Source organism: Psammomys obesus, unplaced genomic scaffold (assembly GCF_907164565.1).
Source record: "Psammomys obesus unplaced genomic scaffold, mPsaObe1.curated_primary_1811, whole genome shotgun sequence".
Classification (NCBI taxonomy): Eukaryota; Metazoa; Chordata; class Mammalia; order Rodentia; family Muridae; genus Psammomys; species Psammomys obesus.
In genome coordinates, this window is record NW_026592732.1 from 11,161,102 (window position 1) to 11,182,309 (window position 21,208).

General features: G+C 42.4%; 1 protein-coding gene across 3 annotated transcripts in view; it reads left to right on the forward strand.

Moving 5' to 3' along the window:
• The window catches only part of Mre11 (MRE11 homolog, double strand break repair nuclease), a 54,093-nt gene extending 33,623 nt beyond the window's left edge, over window positions 1-20,470 (forward strand). For 2 of the 3 annotated variants that reach the window (XM_055615645.1, XM_055615644.1), the window contains exons 14-20: window positions 752-814; window positions 5,747-6,005; window positions 7,253-7,333; window positions 10,208-10,266; window positions 11,652-11,716; window positions 13,547-13,622; window positions 17,392-20,470. In XM_055615645.1, the coding sequence (XP_055471620.1) occupies window positions 752-814; window positions 5,747-6,005; window positions 7,253-7,333; window positions 10,208-10,266; window positions 11,652-11,716; window positions 13,547-13,622; window positions 17,392-17,445 (657 nt within the window). In that variant the 3' untranslated portion in view covers window positions 17,446-20,470. The remainder of the gene's footprint in view (window positions 1-751; window positions 815-5,746; window positions 6,006-7,252; window positions 7,334-10,207; window positions 10,267-11,651; window positions 11,717-13,546; window positions 13,623-17,391) is intronic. The other variant, XM_055615646.1, reaches the window with a different exon arrangement.
• Window positions 20,471-21,208: the final 738 nt, after the last annotated feature.

Here is a 21,208-nt window from a genome sequence, read left to right on the forward strand (position 1 = left end):
TTTTGGTGCTCAGAGCACCTTGCCTTACTGTGTCGACTTTTTTCCCCTCTGAGACAGGGTCTCTTTATCCTTGGCTATCTGGTCACTGTGTAGACCAAATTGGCCTAGAACTTACAGCAATCCACTTGCTTCTGCCTCCTGAGTGCTGCGATTAAAGATGTGCACCACCCTGCCTGTCTCCCAGGCTGGCTTTTGGCCCCTGGTGTCAGTGAAGCTGCTCTTGTCAAGGTTTCCAGTGACTCCTTTTGCCAGCACCCCTGTCAGGGACACCTGCTTTGACTGCTGCCAAACTTCTTGACACATTTTAACTTAGAGGACTCCACACATTGGGCATACTTTCTCCCCTCCTTGGTAGAGTATTGTCTTTCCTGGTAACGTTCATCTTCCCATCCTCTTAGGCTGGACTCCCCAGAGCTCAGTCATTCGACTCCTGTCTACACACCCACCTTCTAATTTCATCCAGCATCTCATTTCTGGTGGTGACTCTCACAAGTGTTTCCCAAGCCTTTCCTCTCAGCTCCAGACTTGCGCAGCTCACAGCCTGTTCCTTGTGCATGATGAACAGATCTTCCAAAGAAAATAACTATTCTCTGTCCTGCTCTCCCAGTAGAGTTTTGGTAGACACTAGTCTTTCATTTACATGGACCAAAACCCACCAAGTTGCCAATGACTCTGTCCTTTTGTCACCTGTATTCTGATTGGGTTCACTGTTAGAACATACTGTGTCTGACTCTCTTTGTTGTGGTCTTAGGTCCGACGTTTCAGAGAAAGCAGACAGAGAAATATCAACGAAGAAGATGATGAAGTTCGAGAGGTAATTTTCCAGCTGCAGCCTCCTGTGTTTGTAGATTGATTTGTGAATCAGAAGCACCAGTGGGTATATTTGGACAGACTGCCCAAGAACATGTGTTTAGGAGTGAACTCTCTGACCAGCCTTGGTTGATTTGAGCTGATCTCACATCAGCGACAAGTATGTGTCTGTCACTGCTGTTCTCCCTTCTGCTCTTGTTGAAACGTATTTGTACATTTCATGGTGAGGGTAGATTCAAAGGGAATCCTCATTAATGAAAATAACACCTAGAGATATTTCTGAGTTAGAATGTTGAAATCTACCTCAGTCTCCTTAAGTGTCAGGAAAAGTATATTTGAAACTGCTTACTAAAGTTCCAGCAACTGACTGTTACTGGTGTTTGGTGAAATCATGATTGAGATGTACTTTTGTTTTCTGGTTGTGTGTTTTTGTGTTTTGCTTACTGTCACTGTTTCATGGTTATTTCACACATTATTTTCTCCTGAGGCTTTGTCTGAATTGCCTTTAATCTCAATTGGCAGTTTTGTGGCTATCACGAGTATTCTGCTTTTTACTAGGAGTACACGTATGGAAGAGCTCTGGTTTTTGACCACAAGAATTTCCTGTGCAGCTATGTGAGAGGTGTATAAAAAATATATTTATTAAATTATTTTTGTAGATGCTGTGCTTGCACTATCATCCCCTATTTTACAAATGAGGAGACGGAGACTAGACTCAGTTACGTGCTGGTACTGGAATTTGGACATCTGTCTGCCTCAAAATCTTGACTTTGTGCCAGCAGATGTCTTTTCAGGGGCCCAGTGTGTCATAATATTTATGCACGGCCAATAAATGGCTAAAACTGAAAGCTTCTGAGCCCATCCAAACCAGCATTAATCATGTGCCTAGATGTACCTGCCGTGCTTTTTGTAGGTTGTGTTCTGGATCCCAAGGCTTGGCTCACTTGTATTTATTCCATTTTCATTCATCTAACATGGTGCACTTAAAACAGGCTGTGCAAGAATGAAGTATTTCCTGGTTCTTGGATTATCTGATTAATCTTGGTTAACTGAATATATAATGGAAATACTTTGACATTGAGTGCTTTGGGAATGAAGCAACTAACCTCAGTTTTTCATTAGTCCTTTTAAAAAGACGAGTGGGGCTGAGTGCCTAGCTCAGTGGTCAGATGCTACCTAGCCTACCTAGCATGTGTGAGGCTGTGTGATCTATCCCTGTCACCACCAAAAAACAAAAACAAAACAGCAAATGGAATTGTGAATACTTTATATGGAAATGTAACAGATTTCAAGTGGGAGCCCTTCAGAGTAGTAGTAAAAGCCTAAAACTTAGCTATATTTTTAGTCTGTTTTCTCTTGCTGTATCAAAATACCTGAGACCACATAATTTATAAAATATAGAAATGTTTTGAGCTCACAGTACTGGAAATTGTGGAGGCTGGAGAATATGGTACTGGCATCTAGTGAGTCTTACTGCAGGGTTCTGACATGTCAGATCCCATGACATGGTGAGGCAGTGAGTGTGCTAGCTTTCATTCATAGCAGAGCCACTGCCTGCATAACTTCTGAGTCCATTAATCCTATGAATAGATTAATCCACTCATGAGAGCTGACCTCATGCAGTGACCACTCCATACAGTTGATATGTGTGGCTTTGTGGATAAAGTTTACAGCACGTGAAGTCTGGAAAACATATTAAACTGTATCAAAAAGCACTTCCAGAATGCTGTAGGGTGCTGACAGGGTGTTCAGCCTCAGCAGCCTATTTGGATGAGAGTAATAAAGAGTTGGCACTTTCCCAAGATGTAATTCACATCTTTGTCAGACTCTTTGAGGTCAGAATATGAATCCTATTACAGTGTTTTGGTTATTTTAAAAGACAAATGAAAGTATTACTCCTTTCATTTAGAGGAAAAAAATAACATGCCATAGAGCTTCTTATTCACATGGGAAAAGCTCAACTATTTTCTTAGGCACAAGTTGACTTGGAAACATTGGACCAGGATAGACAGCAAAGATTGCATTTTGTAGGCTGCTAAGACTTCATCCTCTGCACTGCTGTCTCTTTCAATCTTATAAAAACATAGTGCTATTCTTAGTCTGGCACATAGTCCTTGTTTTTCTGGCTTATAAATGCTTAGAAACTACTGAATTCCGATGGGGTTAGTACACCCTTTCAAAATGTGGTGCTGAGCCTTACCCAGAGTGAAGGAGGATTCACAGGATGGGAGGAAGTACTTACGGATCATATATACAAGGATTTGGTGTCTATGTTGCATTAAAAAAGACTTCTAAAATTCAACAATAGCAGCAACTTAAAAATGGGCAAAATCCTTGGCTAGACATCTTTTCAAAGGTTTTCAAGTGCTTCATCAGCTCTTGAGGATAGTAAGTATTTACAATGCAGAGAGACTTGCCACCATCCTCATTAGGGAAGCAAGAGTGAAAGCTAGGGAGAAAGAATGAGAACACTAACAGAAAAGAACAAGGATGAGTATTGGCACCTATGTGGAGAACTTGGAGCCCTGTACTTCCTGATAGGAGGAGGACCTGGTGCCACTGAGATGGAAAGTAATATGACCTCTCCTGAGAAAGATGAAACACAGGACTGCCATGTGGTCCTCGTACAGTCTGGCTTAAGTAAAAAGCCAAGGGGATTGGAGATAGAGTCTCAAGTGAATACTCATTGCCAGTGCTCTTAGGGTATGATTGACAGTAGCCAAGTTAGACACAGCCAGGTTTGTATCAATAGGCTGTTGGATGAGCAAAATGTGGTATCCTCCTGCAAGGGAGTGTCACCACATCACTACAGTCTAAAACATGCTCCAGTGTGCATGGATTCTGAGCGCACGCTGAGTGGGAAAGAGCCAGATTCATAGACAAATTAATATTTCATCTGTATGTGGTACTGTGTTATTCAGTCATAGGGATGGAGCAGGATGAGGGGGTTCCCAGGGACTTGGAGATGGAGAATGGTGGAGTTTCAGTTTGAGATGAAGAATAAGTCCTAGAGTCAGTAAACTTAGAGCTGTTATACAGAAATGGTGAGCTAGAACACTGCTTGACTATCCTATTTGAGAAAATGAAAATAAAGATTGTATTTAGACAGAGAAAAATAGGTAATTTGGGAATGGTGGTTGTTGACTTAAAATAAGCACCACAGTGGGACATGGGGATTTTCAGTGCTCTCCTCATCTCTGCTGCTATGGACGTGCTATACTAGCTTGCCTTCTAATCACTGGTGTCTGTAAGTGCACATTTCCACATCCCTCTCATCTTGTGTTACTAGAGGTTTGAGCTTTGTGGATCTCAAGGGATTCTTTCTTAATGTTGTGTTTGAGTCACGTTTCCTTTCTTAACAGTAAATGAGCATAAACCCCCTCCTCCCCAATCCCTGGAGCTGAGGACTGAACCCAGGTCCTTGCATTTGCTAGACAAGGCTGCACCACTGAGCCAAATCCCCAATCCCCATGAGCAGTTTTCTAATGTATATAAAGCATTCATGTGATGTACCTACTTATAGTGGAGTGAGGCTAACCCCCTCCTTCTGCCCTCTCTCTCTTCTTCCTCTTTCCCGCTTCTTACCTTTTGTGTGTGTATGTGTGTGTGTGTGTGTGTGTGTGTGTGTGTGTATGTGTGTGTATGTGTGTCATGTAGAAGTATTCACCTGTTCCTGAAGCCTGTTGCATAAATCAGGAGTGGTGGAGAAAAAAGCTTTAGCCTTTTGGCATCTAGGGAGGGAGAAAGTGGGGTTTCCCTTGCATTCTGTTCATGTGGATTGTATTAATGTGTACTCTGGTTCCCTGTCTTATCGCTTGGTAAAATCTGTTAGTTGCATTCCAGTCTTGAAGGTACTCCTGGGTTACCTGCTGTATTCATAAGCACAGTTCTGCTGTTTTTTCTTTGGATATTTAGTGCTATGTCTGTGCCCCGAAAATGGAGGTGCTGACGGTTGTGAGCTGTCTTGCTGGCCCGAAGCTTAGCAAGTAGTCATGGACTGGCCATGAACCCCGTGATCCTCCCTGCTTGGCCTTGCTAGTGCTGGAATTGCAAGTAGGGATCACTGTGCATGGCTTTCATATGGTCCTGGGCCTTGAACTCAGATCTTATGCTTGCAAGGCAAGCAAGCACTTTGTTGAGCTGTCTCCTGAGCCCTTTTCTACTTTTTGGAAACTGAATTAACCTCCCTCCTTCCTACCTCAGATCCTGCAGCTTCACCTTCACCCCACTCCTATTCTGCCTGCTTTCTGCCCATCTCATTTGGCCCCTCTCTCTTATTGCTGGTGGTGTCCTATTCGAGCTTAAGCATTCCCTGGTCTACTCTTCCATTAATAACTTGGCTTTTTGGTGAGAGCCTCAGTTGCCACAGCTGTGGGAGCTGTGCCTCAGTGTTTGCAACTTGTCACTTTTCAGCTTTCCCCAGATGCCTGAATTTACTCTTCAGAGGTAGTGTGGGGGGGTTGAATTATTTTCTAATTTTATTAAAAACCTGTTTGGGATTGTTCCCTTTGTTATATTTTGACTGATTTCAGTGAAGAGGTCAGGGCATAATTATTTTCATTCAATTTTTAATGAAAAAGTTTGTTCATTTTAGAGTAGAATGTTTGGATAAATCTCATATTTGTGTTTTCTAAATGATTTCTTACAAAATGAAGAAAGTGGATGTGCTTGGTTCTGAGATGGTAATTCTTTCTCAGTCTTTTTATAACAATTTATATGATTATGTTTTCTGAGTATAAAAGTATTGTTTTAGGGGAATGTCATTTAAAAATAAGAGAATCAATGCGCTCTAAAATTTCATGGCTCTCTCTGTCTTTAGTTAAGAGCTCGTTGTAAAAGAGAAGCTCGTGGCCGGCTTTTACAGACATTGCGTAGGATGACTGTGTGAGTGGTGGGTAAGGTGTGCCTCTACTGATGAGCTGTCTCTGTTGCACAGGCCATGAGCAGGGCCCGCGCGCTCAGATCGCAGTCAGAGAGCTCTGCCTCAGCCTTTAGTCCTGACGACCCAAGTTTTGACTTAACGGAACAGACAGCAGATGACTCTGATGACAGCCTGTCTGCAGTGCCTAGCAGAGGCCGAGGCCGAGGGCGAGGGCGAAGAGGAAGCAGAGGGCAGAGCACTGCACCCAGAGGAGGTTCTCAGAGAGGCCGAGGTCAGCGTTCGTCTTTGTCTTTCAACACTTCAGACTTGCAAGGTAGAGGAGAAATGCCAGGTCGTGTCCTTTGGTCAGAACTGAAGTACAAGATTTTGTTTCTGAAACAATTTCATAGTTGTTTTTGTCATGTATAACAGCTGCCTGTATTGCAGCTTGGATGAATTGTAACTGGCCACATGCAACAGGCGTTAGCTGTTTTTAAGCTCTAATTAAGAGCTTCACGATGTACTTCTCTTGTATATAGTCTCTTGTGTATGGAGGAGTAATGAGTGACACAAATGTGAATGAAGGAAAATGTATAACATTTTCCAGATCATAAACATATTGCTACTATCAGAAGACAAAGAAAGTACTTACAATGCCTATGATCTCTGTGAGCTTGTTTAAAAGAACACTACTTTGAACACCTTGGTTTCTAAAGGCAGTCCCAGCATAGTGCTCATCACTGACACTGTTGTCCTGAGATGGTCCAGATGACAGAACATGGCCACCCAGTGACTTCCTGGTGTCCGTAAATCTGTCACTAGGAACAGCTCTTTGTTCTCTTCATTGAATATTTATCCATGAGAGGGCTGGAGAGATAGCTCAGGGGTAAGGGCACTGGCTTCTCTTCTGGATGACCTGGGTTCAATTCCCAGCGTCCACATGGCAACTCACAACTGTCTGTAACTCTAGTTCCAGGGGATCCTATGCTCTTCTGCTCTACAGGATCCTGCATGTGTGTGGGGCCATAAACTTACATAAGTACACACACATGCACATAAAAATAAAAAATAAGTAAATAAATATTTTATCCATGGGAACCTGAGCTGGTAACATGAATTTCGACTTAATATAAAAGCTCTGAAAAGCCAGGCACAGTGGTGCACACCTTTAATCCCAGTACTTGGGAGGCAGAGGCAGGTGGATGTCTGTGAGTTTGAGGTCAGCCTGGTCTACACAGTAAGTTCCAGGACAATCAGAGCTACATAGTGAAACCCTGATATATATATCAGAAAAAAAAGAAAAGAAAAGAAAAAAGAAAAAGAAACAGAAGCCAAAAGAAAGCTCTGAAGAATCTGTGATTATTTTATTATTTTTATCATTTTTACATTTACATTCTTAAGCTGTAACCAAGGACCAGCGTGACTAAGAACACTCAAAATCTTACCCTCAGGCTCTAGCTGGTTTTTGTGTGTGCTGCTGGCATTCTGTGCATGATTTGTTTACTGAGCTTTTACTTCTGCACTGTTCTCACTTTTAGCTGCCAAAGGATTGTTACTGACTGCTTATGATTCTACTTGCAGACACTGGATTGGAGAGGGCTACTCGAGGCAGAAGCTCCAAAGCCACTGCACCAACATCTAGAAATATGTCCATTCTAGACGGTGAGTAGAGACAATAGTGACTGCATCGCCATGGTTTATAAATTCCAGCACAGGAAGGCTGAAGGTGCCCCCTTAGTGCATTCACTGTAGTCGGCAGCAGTTGAGATGACAGGGTTAACTCCTGTTTAGAGATATTTCTTAGGGCTGGAGACGCAGCTTAGAGTGATTGCCTTGTCTGAGTTGAGTCCTAGGTTTGATCCCCACACCACTGAGGAAAGAAAATAAACTGAAAAATCTTTGCTATGAATTAGAGTTATAGAGCTTTCTAATTTTTTTAATGGATTGTTAACTTCACTTACCGTCTGACAGAGATCCCAGATACACAGAGAAATGAGGCAGAGAGCGTGGGTGACAGACAATAAGGGAAGCATGTGGCAGAAGTTAGTTTCCTGATAACGTACGCTGGGAACTGTCCTCAGTGAGCTGAGCTGATTAATCCGCCTGGTAAAACAACTGGATCCCAATACCTGGCGCATCAGGAGGCACTCATAAAAACTTATTGGTATAAAGAGAAACAGGAAACTGACGTACAAAAAAACCAATGCTTATGTGTGTGGGCTTCCCTGCCCAGGGCACCACAGTGTGGTCAGCATGCTGTGAGGACCGGGCTCTGGGTACACAAGCACCTCAGTCCAGGCTGCCCACTCTCATTCAGGGCTCATGGTTTTGTGTGCCACATTCTCTGATGTATAGTCTGTGTATATTCAACTTAGTTAATTAAAGAGACTCTTCCTGTTTTCATTGTTAAGGTTTCAGCTTTTACCTTTTTAAAAAAGTAATCTCTTCCTTGGCTTGTTATCTGTGGTCTTGTACAGTTTTGCCATATCAAATTTCAGTGTGGTGTTTTTCTTATCTTGTTTAGAGTTCATTGGGTTTCATAGAGGTGTGTGAGTTGGTGTGTTTCATTGAGTTTAAAAAAGCTGTAGCTGTCATCCCTTCAGGTACTCTGCTGTGCTCTTGAACTCCTGTCTGGGTGTTCAACATATTTCCCACCCTCCATCCCCTTGTCACGCTCCTCACTCCCACTGGTCTCCTTTGTTCCCCTAGACGTGGACTGATACTTTTTTAGCATTAATATGCAAGACATTTTTATCATTAAGATGAGTTTTTTCATACTTCTTTCTTTTTCTTCAATTATTTCCTTTATTTTTTGAGTTACAATAATTACACCATTTCACCCTTTCCCTTTCTCCCTCCAAACCTTTCCCTATATCCTTGTATGCTCTTTCAAATTCCTTTTTTCATTAATTGTTACATGCATATATTCATATGGTGTTTTCAACTTGGAGGTGCTGGCTGCCAGCAGCATTGAGGCTGTACTTCTAGATGCACACTGTAGGTGGAGCAGTGGACAGGTGAACAAAATTAGCCCAGCGCCACAGTGCACATGATTGTTTACTGTTGGGAAAGGAAAAGATTCTATGCATAGCCAACAGCTGCTGCAAATAAGAGGTGACAGCCCAGATTTGTTTTTTTCACTGCAGTTATTCAGCAGAGGGTGGTGGCTGAGCAGACAAAGGACATCCTGTGGCCACTGCCTTTCTCTGTGTGTAACTTACTACTTTGAGTTACTTGTTCTTTTCTATGCTAATAGCTCTGTGTGTGCGAATGCCTGCTTCCTGCCAGGCACTTGCCAAAGCAATTTGCATTAAGCACCTCTTTATCCTTTCAACAGTTTTCTGTCTGAAATATTGGCACTATTTTACAGGTGGGGAAATTGAGACTTGAATGGCCAATTTGGCAGTGGCTACTAGCTAGAAAGTCAGAGTGGGTCCAGTTCCAAAGCCAGACCTCCGAAGTGCCAAAGCATGTGGCCTTCCTGACAAAACTGTCTTCTGATGAAAGTTACCTGCTTTCATCAAAACTCCTTCATTACTTGCTGTTCACTAGGGAGCAAAAGAGAGTTTTCTTGATTTCCAGGACCTCAGGACTTGGGGATCATTAGTAAGTACTGACAGAGTGTTCTCTGAAAGTACTCTGCTCTCTGGCTTTCTGTTCATTTGCCCTTTTTCTCCATTTTAGAAAGTAGCGTCAGGCCAGTGAGTGAGAGCAGATGAGACCTGGCTTCTGCCTTTCATCTTCCTCTCAGACAGCATAAGATCTGATACAAATCTGAGCTGAAGTTTGAGCAGCAGTAAGGTTGGCTGGTAGAAAGATTGTTAGGGGACTTTGAGTCTCAGAAGGATACCTTGGCTTTTTAAATGTTCTCCTTTTCCCTATTTAGAGTGGAGTTTATTTTGGAGAAGTTATGTTTGATGTTAACAAATGACCACATTGAGGAGAAAACAGGCATCAACCAGTTGTTTGGATCTATTGCAAGTTTTGATGTCAAGTAACAAGAAAGAGACAGGGTTAGCCAAACCTCAAGTTTCTATGAAGCAAAATGTGAGGATTTAAGGAAAGCTTTATCAGGGAGTCAAGGATATATAATTTCTAGAATTTCCCTTTGGTATGTTCTCATGTGTGTGCCCAGTATGACTACAAGGAAGAGGAATGAGAACTGGTGAGGCCTCAGAAAGCCTGTCTAATCTGGGAAAGGGGTGGGGGGGGTGGCTACTGTAATTCACTTGACTAAGTGACAGGACTTCATCTTTCAGGTGTGTTTTATAAAGTATTTAGTGTGGGCGTATTTATGAACTCTGCTTGTTACTATATTTGATCAAACTGGGAAAATGTGAGACTGATGGGCAGAATATATAGTTCAAGTGTCTCACATCTTTTCAGATTCCAGAATGGTTTTCCAATTGGCCATTGTAGGTTTTCACAGGTAGGACTTTAAAATCTTTAAAATCCTTCAGCTGAGGAAGTGAGTATATATATATTTTAAGTTGTTTTAAGAACTATGTAATGGACATTTTATCTTTTTCATGCTAGCTTTCAGGTCTACCCGACAGCAGCCTTCCAGAAACGTTGCCACTAAGAATTACTCAGAGGTAAGAAAATTGCTATAGTTTGATTTTAATGATCTGTTTTCTGTGTTAGGACTTCCTAACAGGGACAGAGTGTGAACAGCAGCCCTGGTGAGAACTTGATGGCTATTTAGAATCTTTTAAAACCAACAACAAAACTCAGTGGTTCACATCGGAAGTTCATTGGTTCTGTGTGTGTGGTGGCATTTAAAAGGACAGCAGTGCCTACTACCTCAAAGTACTTTAACCTAGATAGAGAAGGTGTGTTCCTCACTGGAGATGCTCTTTTCATTCTGATGTGGACTAAAGCCTGAGTAGAAGGCCTTAGGATCCTGTGTCCTATTACAGATTTAACATGGGCCTTTTCCCTTTGGGATTCTGAAAGTAAATTCGGGATAGGTCTATTCTGCTGTCTCACTGTCAGAATTCATGCATCTTAAGCCCCTGGCCAGTTCTCTTCCTGTGCCAGGCAGTCCTGCTTGGTGAAGGCACATCTGTGTACTATAAGGATGTGTAGCAGAGCCTTTGACTTTACATGCTGCTTTTTTTGTAATTGTGTCCTTGGCTTCTTTCCTCATCTGCATTATAGATAGGTAAAAACACAGCACAAGGGTCAAGATAACACAAAACACAGAACACATGGGATCATGTGTATCTTTGTTGACTCTTTTTTTAAATTTATTTTTATTTTATGCACATTGGTGTTTCACCTGCATGTATGTCTATGGGTATCAGATCTTGGATTTACAGACAGTTGTGAGCTGCCATGTGGGTGCTGGGAATTGAACCTGGGTCCTCTAGAAGAGCAGTTAGTGCTCTTAACCACTGAGCCATCTCTCCAGCCCCTTTGTTGACTCTTAATACTAAATATCTACCTATCTGCTACTTCGCGTGTGATCTGATACCTTATTTAAAATTGGAGATAATTAAAAAAAAAAATGGAGCTGATAGGTTGCCTTGGTAACTATCAATAATTTTCACACTCAGTGGGCAAAAGCCAGAAGATTGCAAGTTTGAAACTAGCCTGGGTTACTAAGAAAAGAAAAACTTGAAGTTGAAACACTGAAGGTCTGTTGTCTCATCAGAAGCTAGGAAGAAAGCTGCAGGGTAGGGCTGCACTTCCATTTGTCCAAGTCACTCAGCACTCTGTGTATTTGAGGGGCCCAGGCTTGGTAATGGCCAGGAGAAGAGTGGTCCGTGGAACAGAGAGTAACATTTATGAAGGAAGAGGGACCTTGGTGGGAGGTCAGGCTGGGTTTCAAACCCAGGGCCTCACTGTTAGATAAGTACTCTACCACTGGGCCACATGCACAGCTGGGTTTTGTATAATTGCATGTATGTCTTGATATTCTCTTATCTAATTCATCCACTTGGGTTGAACCTGATGCTTTGTTTCCTCCATTCTGTAGACCATTGAGGTGGATGAATCTGATGAAGATGACATTTTTCCTACCAGTTCCAAGTCTGATCAAAGGTAGGCCAGGGGCCTCCTTCAAAAACAAAAGTATAATTATTTAGAATTTTATGACAATACATCTTTCTATGCCAGAGAGGATAAATAGAATTCTTTTCATGTAGAAAAATGAAAAACAGGTATGATTCAGCATTGCTGTGCGTATTTCCTCTGAAAAATAGCCTGTGATTCATGTCCTCTTGCCTCTATTACCTAGTTCCCTTCTTCATGAAAGATTGTCTCCTCAGTAATAGAGAATGCTTTTGTTAATTCTGGATTTCAGCTTTGTTTTTTTACTATATAAATTTTTCTGATCTTTATGTACACAGTGCTGTGCTAAACAGGTGAAGAAGCTGATGCGAACTTTGGAGTACTTAAAGTGTCTGACTGGACATCCTCTAGAGTACTTATGTGTCTGACTGGGCTTCCTCTGGAGTACTTATGTGTCTGACTGGACTTCCTCTGGAGTATTTATGTGCTGACATGGACCTATTCTGGAGTACTTAGACTTTAGAGAACTTACATGGCTAACATGGACTTACTCAGTTCTGGAGTACTTAATTGACTTACTCTGGAATATTTACTAAACTCTTTATTTAAAATCACTGTTTTCTGTATTGACATTTTGGGCAAATACTGTTTACTTAAAACTTAATTAATGAAAATTTTTACTTTTTTTTAAATTTTATTTATTTATGTGTACAGTATCTGCATGTGTGCCTTCACATCAGAGGAGGGCACCAGATCTCATTATAGATGGTTGTGAGCCACCATGTGGTTGCTGGGATTTGAACTCAGGACCTCTGGAAGAACAGACAGTGCTCTTAACCTCTGAGCCATCTCTCCAGCCCCCGAAAATTTTTACTTTTGATGGCTCAGCAGTTGAGTGTATTTGGTGTTTCTGTGCTTAAACTGGGTTGGTTCCTAGAACCTACATGATGGCTCATAGCCATTTGTAACTTCAGTTCTAAAGGGATCCATCTTGCCTCTGGGCATTGTAAGTCCTGGTGCATATACATACGTATAGACAAAGCACTCAAGCACATGAAATAAAAAACCATTTTAAAAAGAAAATCATTTATAGCCCCCCCCCTTTTTTTTTAAACTTTCTGATTTTTACATTCTATTAGGTCTGATGATACATAATAGATTTTGCTAAGGCTCCAAACTTAGGTGACTTAAATTATCCTGGCAGAGTTGAACATGTACAAGTGCATTAGGGATGATTAAATTAGCTCATAATTATGTGTGGAATGTTTGAATGAGGCCCCTGAATGTGAGCGCTCATGGAAAGAACAGGTATTGCGAGATGACGCAGGAGATGCTCTGGGGAGTGGTGAGCTTGTCCCAGGATTCTTTGCAGCTGTAGTTTGAAGAGAAAGTACTGTACTGTTACAGTTGTGGGAGTTTGGGGGTGGCGTGGGGAGACCATGTCAGGCCATGGCCTAGTGTTTAAGCATATTAGCATATTGCTCTTTAAAAATAAGCATTTCCCTGCTCCACAGATGAGGAAATTTAGGAACAGAGGAAATGGTTTTCTTATCATTAAGGTTTTGTTTAGTTTCTTATTAGAAAATGTGTACTATAAAAAGTTCAATAATTGAGAAACAGTGCTGCTCCTAGGACTCCTCAGAAAAATAGGGCCCATAGGAAGCACACACACACACACACACACACACACACACACACACACACAATATGTATATGTATATATTATCTTTAAATATTATCTTTAGATTATACATTATCTCTATATATTTAAGGGAGCTCTGCATTGTTTTTACTCATTAGTTGTGATGGACTTTACTTGTTCAACGTTGTGGTCACTGTCTTTGGTTTTTCTGTCTTTAGGTGGTCAGGCACAGCATCTAGCAAACGGATGTCCCAGAGCCAGACAGCCAAAGGGGTGGACTTTGAATCAGATGAGGTAATCGTTGTGTCATTGGCTTTTTCTTATGTTACCTGTTTGAAATGCAAATGGAGACCACCGGCTAAGCACTGCAAGTTCTATTTTTAGGCTCCCTGATAACTTTGTTGTGACCTGCAATGCTAGAGTCAGTAAGTCAGTAAGTGCCCAGCAGTGTGATTACCTATAAAGGCCTGTGGGTTTTAAAGCACAGTGTTCACTTGGCTCTCATTTGTCCCATTAATGGGATCAGAGCTGGGTGGTTTTTCCCTTTTCTTTTAGTTTTTGCAGTTCGTGTTTAGAGAGTGGGGTGATGCTGGTGTAGGAGTGTTTAAGGTTACCTTGGTGAAATATTCCCTGCACCCTGGGCGAAACACTGCCTTAGCATAGGACAGAGTGTTGTCTGCACCTAAACTGTCACAGTCTCTAACTCACAAGGAGTGAGGGAGCACAGTTACTCGCCTCTCTCTCGAGTTCATCTGTTGTTTAATGAAGAGGGGCAGAGCAATGAGACACAGGGCCCTGGCCTTTCCTGCTTCCTCATGGCTGCCACTTGACCCTCTGCAAGCTTTGTAGGAGATGGGTAAGCCTGTCATCACCTTCATTTATTTTTTACTTTAAAAAATTATAATTGTAGTAAGAACACATAACATCTAAACAAATTTGGGGTTTTTTTTTTTTTTTTTTTTCAAGGCAAGGGTTTCTCTGTGTAGCCTGGCTCTCCTAGAACTCATTCTAGTTCAGGCTGGCCTCAAACTCAGAGATACATCTGCCTCTGCTTTCTGAGTGCTGGGATTAAAGGCATGTGCCACTACCACCTGGCATTTAAACCATTTTAAATGTACCTTGGTAGTATTAAATATATTTGTGTTGTAAAACAGACCCCAAAATACAAACATGGTACTCACTTATATATTAGTAAATACTAGCTGTAAAGTAAAAGATAGTCATGCTAGAATCCATAGACCTAGAGAGGGTAAGTAACAGGGAGTGCTAAGGGGAGATGCAAGGAATCTTCCTGGGAAGGGGAAATAGAATAGATTTTGCAGGTGGGCTGAGGGCAGGTAGGGATGGGAACAGGAGGGATCAGGTGGGGTGGGGGATGGAGAGAATACTGGGGGAGATGACTAGAATTGGGGCATTTCAGGACTGAGGTAGAAACCTAGTGCAATAGAAACTCCATGGAATCTGTGAGGGTGACACTGCAGAGACTCTTAGTAATGGGGGACATGGAGGCTGCACCAGCCGTCTGCTGTGGCCAGGCAAGGCCGCAAGTGGAGGGACAAAACGTCCCACCTACAGTTTGTCAGGCCTGCATGATGTGCTGGGACTGGAGTCTAGTATAATTGTCATCAGAGAGACTTCATCCATCAACTGATGGGAACAGGTGCAGAGTCCCACAGCCAAATATAAGGCAGAGCTCAAGAAGTTCTCTAGAGGAGGGGGACGAAGGATAGGAGGAAACAGAAAGGTCAAGGACACCACAAGAACAAGGCCCACAGAATCAGCTAACCAGGACTCAAGCTGGTTCACAGGTCAGGGAGCCTGTATGAGTGACTTAGGCTGTCTGCATTTATGTTTTAGCTGTGTAGCTTGGTGTTCTTGTGGGATTCCTAACAGTGAGAGCAGTGGCTGCCTCTAACTCTTTTGCCTGCCTTTGGGAACCTCTTCCTCCTGCCAGGTTGTCTTGATGTGAGAATATGTGCCTGGACTTACTGTAACTTGTTATGTCATACATATGTGGTTGATGTCCCTGGAAGGCCTGCTCTTTTCTGAAGGAAGGTGAAGGGTTGGGGAGTGAATCCAAGAGAAAGGGGAGGATGGGGGAGAAACTGGGAGGAGTTAAGGGAGGGGAAACTGTAGTCGGAATGCAATATATGGGAGAGGACAAAAAAGACCTAAAGGACTTCTGTCTTGCAAAACCATATCTCCTTAAATACATCCCAGTGTCCTTACCTTTGTCCCCAGCCTCTGGCGATCACCACTGTGCTCTCTTCTCTGACTTTGTCTGCTGTATGCCCCTGTGTAAGGGCATTTCCCAGTGATTTTTATGTGATTGTTATCTCATTTGCAAAGTGCCCTTAGTGTTCATCTATGTTGTATGTGCCTCTCTGTTTTGAACATCTGATGTTGCTGTCATGTTCCTTGTGTCTTAGCTGCAGGCTTGCAGTTGCTTGCCAAGCTTGCTGCACCTCAGGTTGTGAGCTCAGTCAGCCTGTTGAGTGGTGACAGGTTGTTGCCAATAGGGAAACAGGCACACATCTGGATGTCTATGGATGTAGAATTTAAGGTGAGAGGATGACTTGTTGAGTAAAGTGCCTGCTGCATTAGCCTGAGGACCTGAGACCTGATACTCACTTAAGGCTGGTCATGGCCACACATACCTGCAGTACCAGGACTGGGGTATGGGGACAAATGCACTGGAACACAAAAATGCATTCACACAGAAGAAAAGGAAACGTAGATATACTGTTTTGCATTTAACTACAGAGAAGATCTGAATACACATTACCAGTTTTCATTTATATGTTTTTAGCAAAGCCTGCCTTTGACAGTATAGAAAACGAATTAGCAAACAGTTGAATTTGTGCTTCTCAAGGCATCCATTTCTCACTAGAGAATTCATAAAACATGGGTTTGTTAATGTCTAATGCTAAACAGTCATTTGTTTTTACCAACATTTTAATGGTAACAAAGTTATAAGCATAATTTATCTTTCAAATATGGAGCTCTAAAGTGTGATCCATTTAATGCTATCTCTCATCAGATTATATAACTAGGCTTTCTGTAAGGCTTGTTCGTTGTTTTTGCTCAATGGCTTTGGTTTGAATCCTGAGCCTGGCACATGCTAGGCAAGCTGTCATGGCTTCAGCCTTTTTCCTCTCTCCCTTTGAGACAGGCCTCACACAGCAGCTACAAAGGTTGACTCATTCTGTAGCCCGAACAGGCCTTGAACTTGTGAGCCTCCTGCCTCAGCCTCCCTAGCAGTTGGGCTGACACAGCGGTGACACCAGACCTAGCTAGTTATTTTCATTCTCAGGAAATTCCTAGTTAATGCCTGATATTTATCCATTCTTACGATGTTTGTAGCCTACATCCCATTGGCTTAGGAACACCTGAAATAGTCCATCTACTTTTTTTGCAAAAGCAGAAAGGCAGCTTTACTCAGCTTTTTCCTCCAGCAGCCTGAAAGCAATCTGTTCTACTATGAAATGGGTGCCAGGAAAAAGGAGTCAGTTTTTCAGACTTGAGGCTTTTCCATGTGAGAGGGCAGACACAGTGAGTGCTAAGTGTAAGTGAGGCCAGCAAGACACTCATGGGTGAAGTGACTGGAGCACAAGCCTGGTAGCCCGAGTCTGAGCCCTGACCCACAAAGATTGGACTCATTGAAGTTGTCCTGACAGGTCACACAACTGCATGTGAGTGCACACACATACACATAATGGTAAAAAAAGGGGGAGGGGGAGAGGGGTGAGAAAACTTCAGGAACAGAATAGAAATGACTTGAATATTTTCTGTCCTGGCTTTCCCATACCTCCTGTGCCTTTTTTAAGGTTTGTTACTGGGAGAAATGTATACATTGGGTGTTACAGGTATATGCATTCACACATGAAGTCTGGGAGATTTTTATTCTAATACACAAAGAGTTGACTTGGGCTTTAACATTTCACAGATACAGAGGAAATAGATAAAATAAATGTGATTTCCCTGATGCCATTTTAGTAGTAATAATTTGTCCTGGCTCAACAGAGGATGAGTGGTCACTGGCATAGCATTTGTGTCATTTCAGGATGATGACGACGACCCTTTCATGAGCAGTTCTCTAAGAAGAAACCAAAGATAATGTTTTTAACGGAACTTTGAAATTTGCACAATACAGGAAGAAATCAGAGCCCCGCATGCTGACTTTACAGCTGAAGATGTTAATGGTGCCGCTAAGGAGCCTGAAACATCTGCTGACCAAGACCATAGTGTGTAGGGTTTATATTTTGAAGTGTTGATTCCTGAGCATGTCCTAGCCCAGTGGTAAGGAGATGGCTGCTTCCCTTAGTCTTCAGCCTGCTTGCGGTCTATATCTAGGGATGCTCTGCCGTATGTTGATTTCCTGGTGTAACTGTGTGCTTCTGGCTTGTAAGAGCTTTGCTAAATGCCATTCTTGAATGAAGATTAGAGAAAACCCTTCCGTTATTCATTTCTGCTTCATGATCAGAGACTGTCAGCCTCCCGTGCTACAGCAGCAAAGTTGACAGACTGGGTGCTTCATGTTGCTGTCTTTTCCTGGATCTCCAGAAGCAAGCCCTTCTGCAGAGCAGCCTGAGCTCCCTGTTTGTCACCAACTGTGAATTTCAGTGCTTGCCAGAGGATCATGCACTAAGACTGAGGGACTAGAAGACCTTATATTTCAATAACTAGTATAAGGGTTTTGTTAAGTTTATTTTTTGTTGTTTTGCTTTTGTTTTTTTATTCACATTGTAGCAAAGATTTGAGTTCTAAGTTCTCTCTATATCATTAATGACACTCTTTCTCATTTATACTCATCAGGGGGAGAAAGGGTAAATAGAAATTTTCTGTCTTCCTAAAAATATTGACAAGGACTTTTTTTTTAGGCAAAGCCCCAGCTGACCGCGTGGTTAGTTCAGGCTGACACACTGACAAAGAGCTTCTGCCCAGTGTTGATGCCGGGCTTTCTTACCAGCAGCACTTTATCATGGGTTTGGTTGCTGCAAACATCTCTGGATGATCCTGAAACTGATGGAGACAGCAGGTTTATATTTTCTTAATTGTTTTAGGAAGGAAATAAAAATGTTACCCTTTCAGAGTTGAGTTAAATAATCTCATTCCCTCTTCCCCACCCTAAAAACCTCTGCTGGTCCTTTTAATTTTAAAAGGCAAGTGTGTTCAAACACTCCTTGAGAAAATCTGGATCCTACTAAGACACCAGTGTGGTGCTTTCATAGGCAGACACCAGTTGCTTTAGCTAAGCAATGTTCATGACCATCAAATTAATGTTGTCTGCAACTGGCCAAGCATGGGGGCCCAGCACCTGACAGCAGTGCCTCTACCACAGTGTCCAGCACTGGCGAACTGCTCAGAGCGTGCTCTCTAACTGACAGAGCCAGGACTGTTCAAGGAGCACGAGAGCAGAAGGTCTGGTCCTGTGAGCTACCCTCAGGCAGTTCTCCCAACAGCTGCATCACATTCATGGGGAAGCATTCCCAGGATTTGCTTGGAAAGGAGATGACATGTGGGCCTCTGTAGGGTGGAGGCTAGTGGGGAGGTTGTGGGCAGCATTAGCTGGTGCTCTGTGTGCCAGGGAAGTGCTCCTAGTTGAGTGACAGTGAGGACTTGTCACCACACTCCCTGACAGGCTTCTGGGAAGCTTAATGAGGCTTTTCCTCCATTAAAAACTTTGGCTGGGGTATAGAATGATGCTGAAAGCTGCAAGGGGAAGTGAGTCCCTGGCAGGTGGGAGTATGGAAATCTTTCATTCTACTAGCATTATGGTAAGTAAGGAAGGGAAATGCTCTTTATTGAAAGTCATTGTGTAATGAGCTATACCACAAAGCCCTGAGCTTATTTAAAGGAGCAAAATCTAGCATTGGCTCTTTGTTAACAGTTTTCAGGCCTGTGGGTGTCAGCTAGATGGAGTCTTCTGACCTGGACCAACAAGTTGTTCTTCAGTGACAGCTTTCTGAGAGGGAGTGCCAGGAGTTCAGAAAATAAAGAAGATAGAGTTGGGGTTAGGAAGTCTTGCAAGGATGTGTCTTTATGTCGAGCAAGTTTATTAAGAAGTACAACATCTTATATACAGTTTGTTAGGGGGAAATGGGACAAGGTCAGTGGAAAACTATCATACAGTGGGATGAAGTCAGCAAGAAGCAGGTCAAGCCGTGTTGCCCAAGGGAAACACAGGCTATCTCAAGTGCATCATAGACGGAGCATGCAGCAGCTTTGGACCTGATAACTACAGTCTCTTCAGAGGGAAAAGGTACATTCGCAGGACCAAAACCAAATCCTTCAAGACTCTGGCTCCAGCCCCAGCCCAGACCTTGCCAAGTCTGCCCCTGGGTGACAACATAGAACTGGGCTCTCTTTGTTCTTTCATGGGGCCTTCTTGTGAATGCCTCAGATCAGCCTGCCTCCCAACAGACTTCCAGATAATTATGAGCACCCCCATTTGCTCTTGGAGGATATGATAGATCCACGATGAATGAGGACCTTTGACCTTTATGCCTACCAAAGAATCCACCTCGTCCGAGCAGTGTTTCATATGAGTTTATATGGGGCGTGCACTGTACCTCTCTAGCTGCTTGCAAGTCAAGCCTCTAAACAGGCAGTTTAATTCAGGAACATATAAAACTTATTTTTATAAACTTTTAAAATTGCCGGTGACCGTAGTTATAAAAAAGCCATGCCTTAAACTATGACGTGAACACTCTAGAGATGCTGCTGCCAGGAGCCAGTGGGAGGTGCTGGCCGCTGGGAAGCAGAGTGGCTGCAATTCGGAGCACTCTGGCTGCAGTGTTTTGCAGTGATTGAGAATCTATTCAGCAAAGCTCTGAGTATCCTTGATCTGGTGTGCAGGATGCATATTTCACCTGTTTGGCACCCATTCATAGAATGGCCCATTTGATAAGCCTTAGAAGTAAAGGCTTGAGAACAATCTACAGTTGATGCCTTCATAAAGAAAGAAACAAATCTTCACTAGAAAATTAAGTTAAAAGTGGTTTCCTGGCATGAAAAAATTTTTAATGTGTTTATAAGCAATATTTCCCTCAAACTGAGCTGATGTCTTTTTTTGTATCTGTTAGACATTTACTTCCAAGTAGTATTTTGAGACTTTTAAGAGCTGACATTAAGATATTACAAAGGAATTCTATAATAAAGATTTGGTTTTGTTGAATAAACCCTTTCTGTCTTCCTTTCAGTAATCTCAGACCTGATCAGACTACAGTTTTAGTTTGTTCTTTGCTATTACAGGGTCCTTGTGGATCACTGGGTCTCCTTTTAGATCTCATTAAGTTCTCCAAAGTCCAGACATTGAAATCAGCAACCGTATGTGTTTCATTGCATCCCTCTTTTCAGCTACAAGCTGTCAGCAGTTAAGTACTAGGTTTTCTCATCTTTTTCATGACAACTAATAAGCTGTGCTGGATTAGAACACACCCATCCCTCCAGCCAAGTGTTCTAGAGGCTTCCTGCCAAGCTGCATGCTCTCCTTGACATCCTGTTTGTTTTTTCCAAATTTGCCTCGTTAACGTCTATATTAAACTATCATTGCCTCTTTTAAGGACTAGCCACCCTGTTCCCTAACAGGTGATTTTAATGCCATTGTTCAATTTGTGTCAAACAGGCAGTCAGAAGTGAAAGCAGTTTTCAAAGGTCCCTGGGCATTGAGTATTACATGGGGTATCTCAGGCCACACTTGGTTCTGGTGGCTGCTTAAGTTGCCTTATCACAAGACTGTTTAGTTTCAAGGTTGTTACAGCCCATTTAAAAGAAAGTATTTCCCACACTAGTCTTTAAATGCCCTCTACTTGGTGATGTGTTTGAAGTGATGGTAGCATATACCTGATTTTGAGCACATTTTTCTAGAGCCAGGGAAT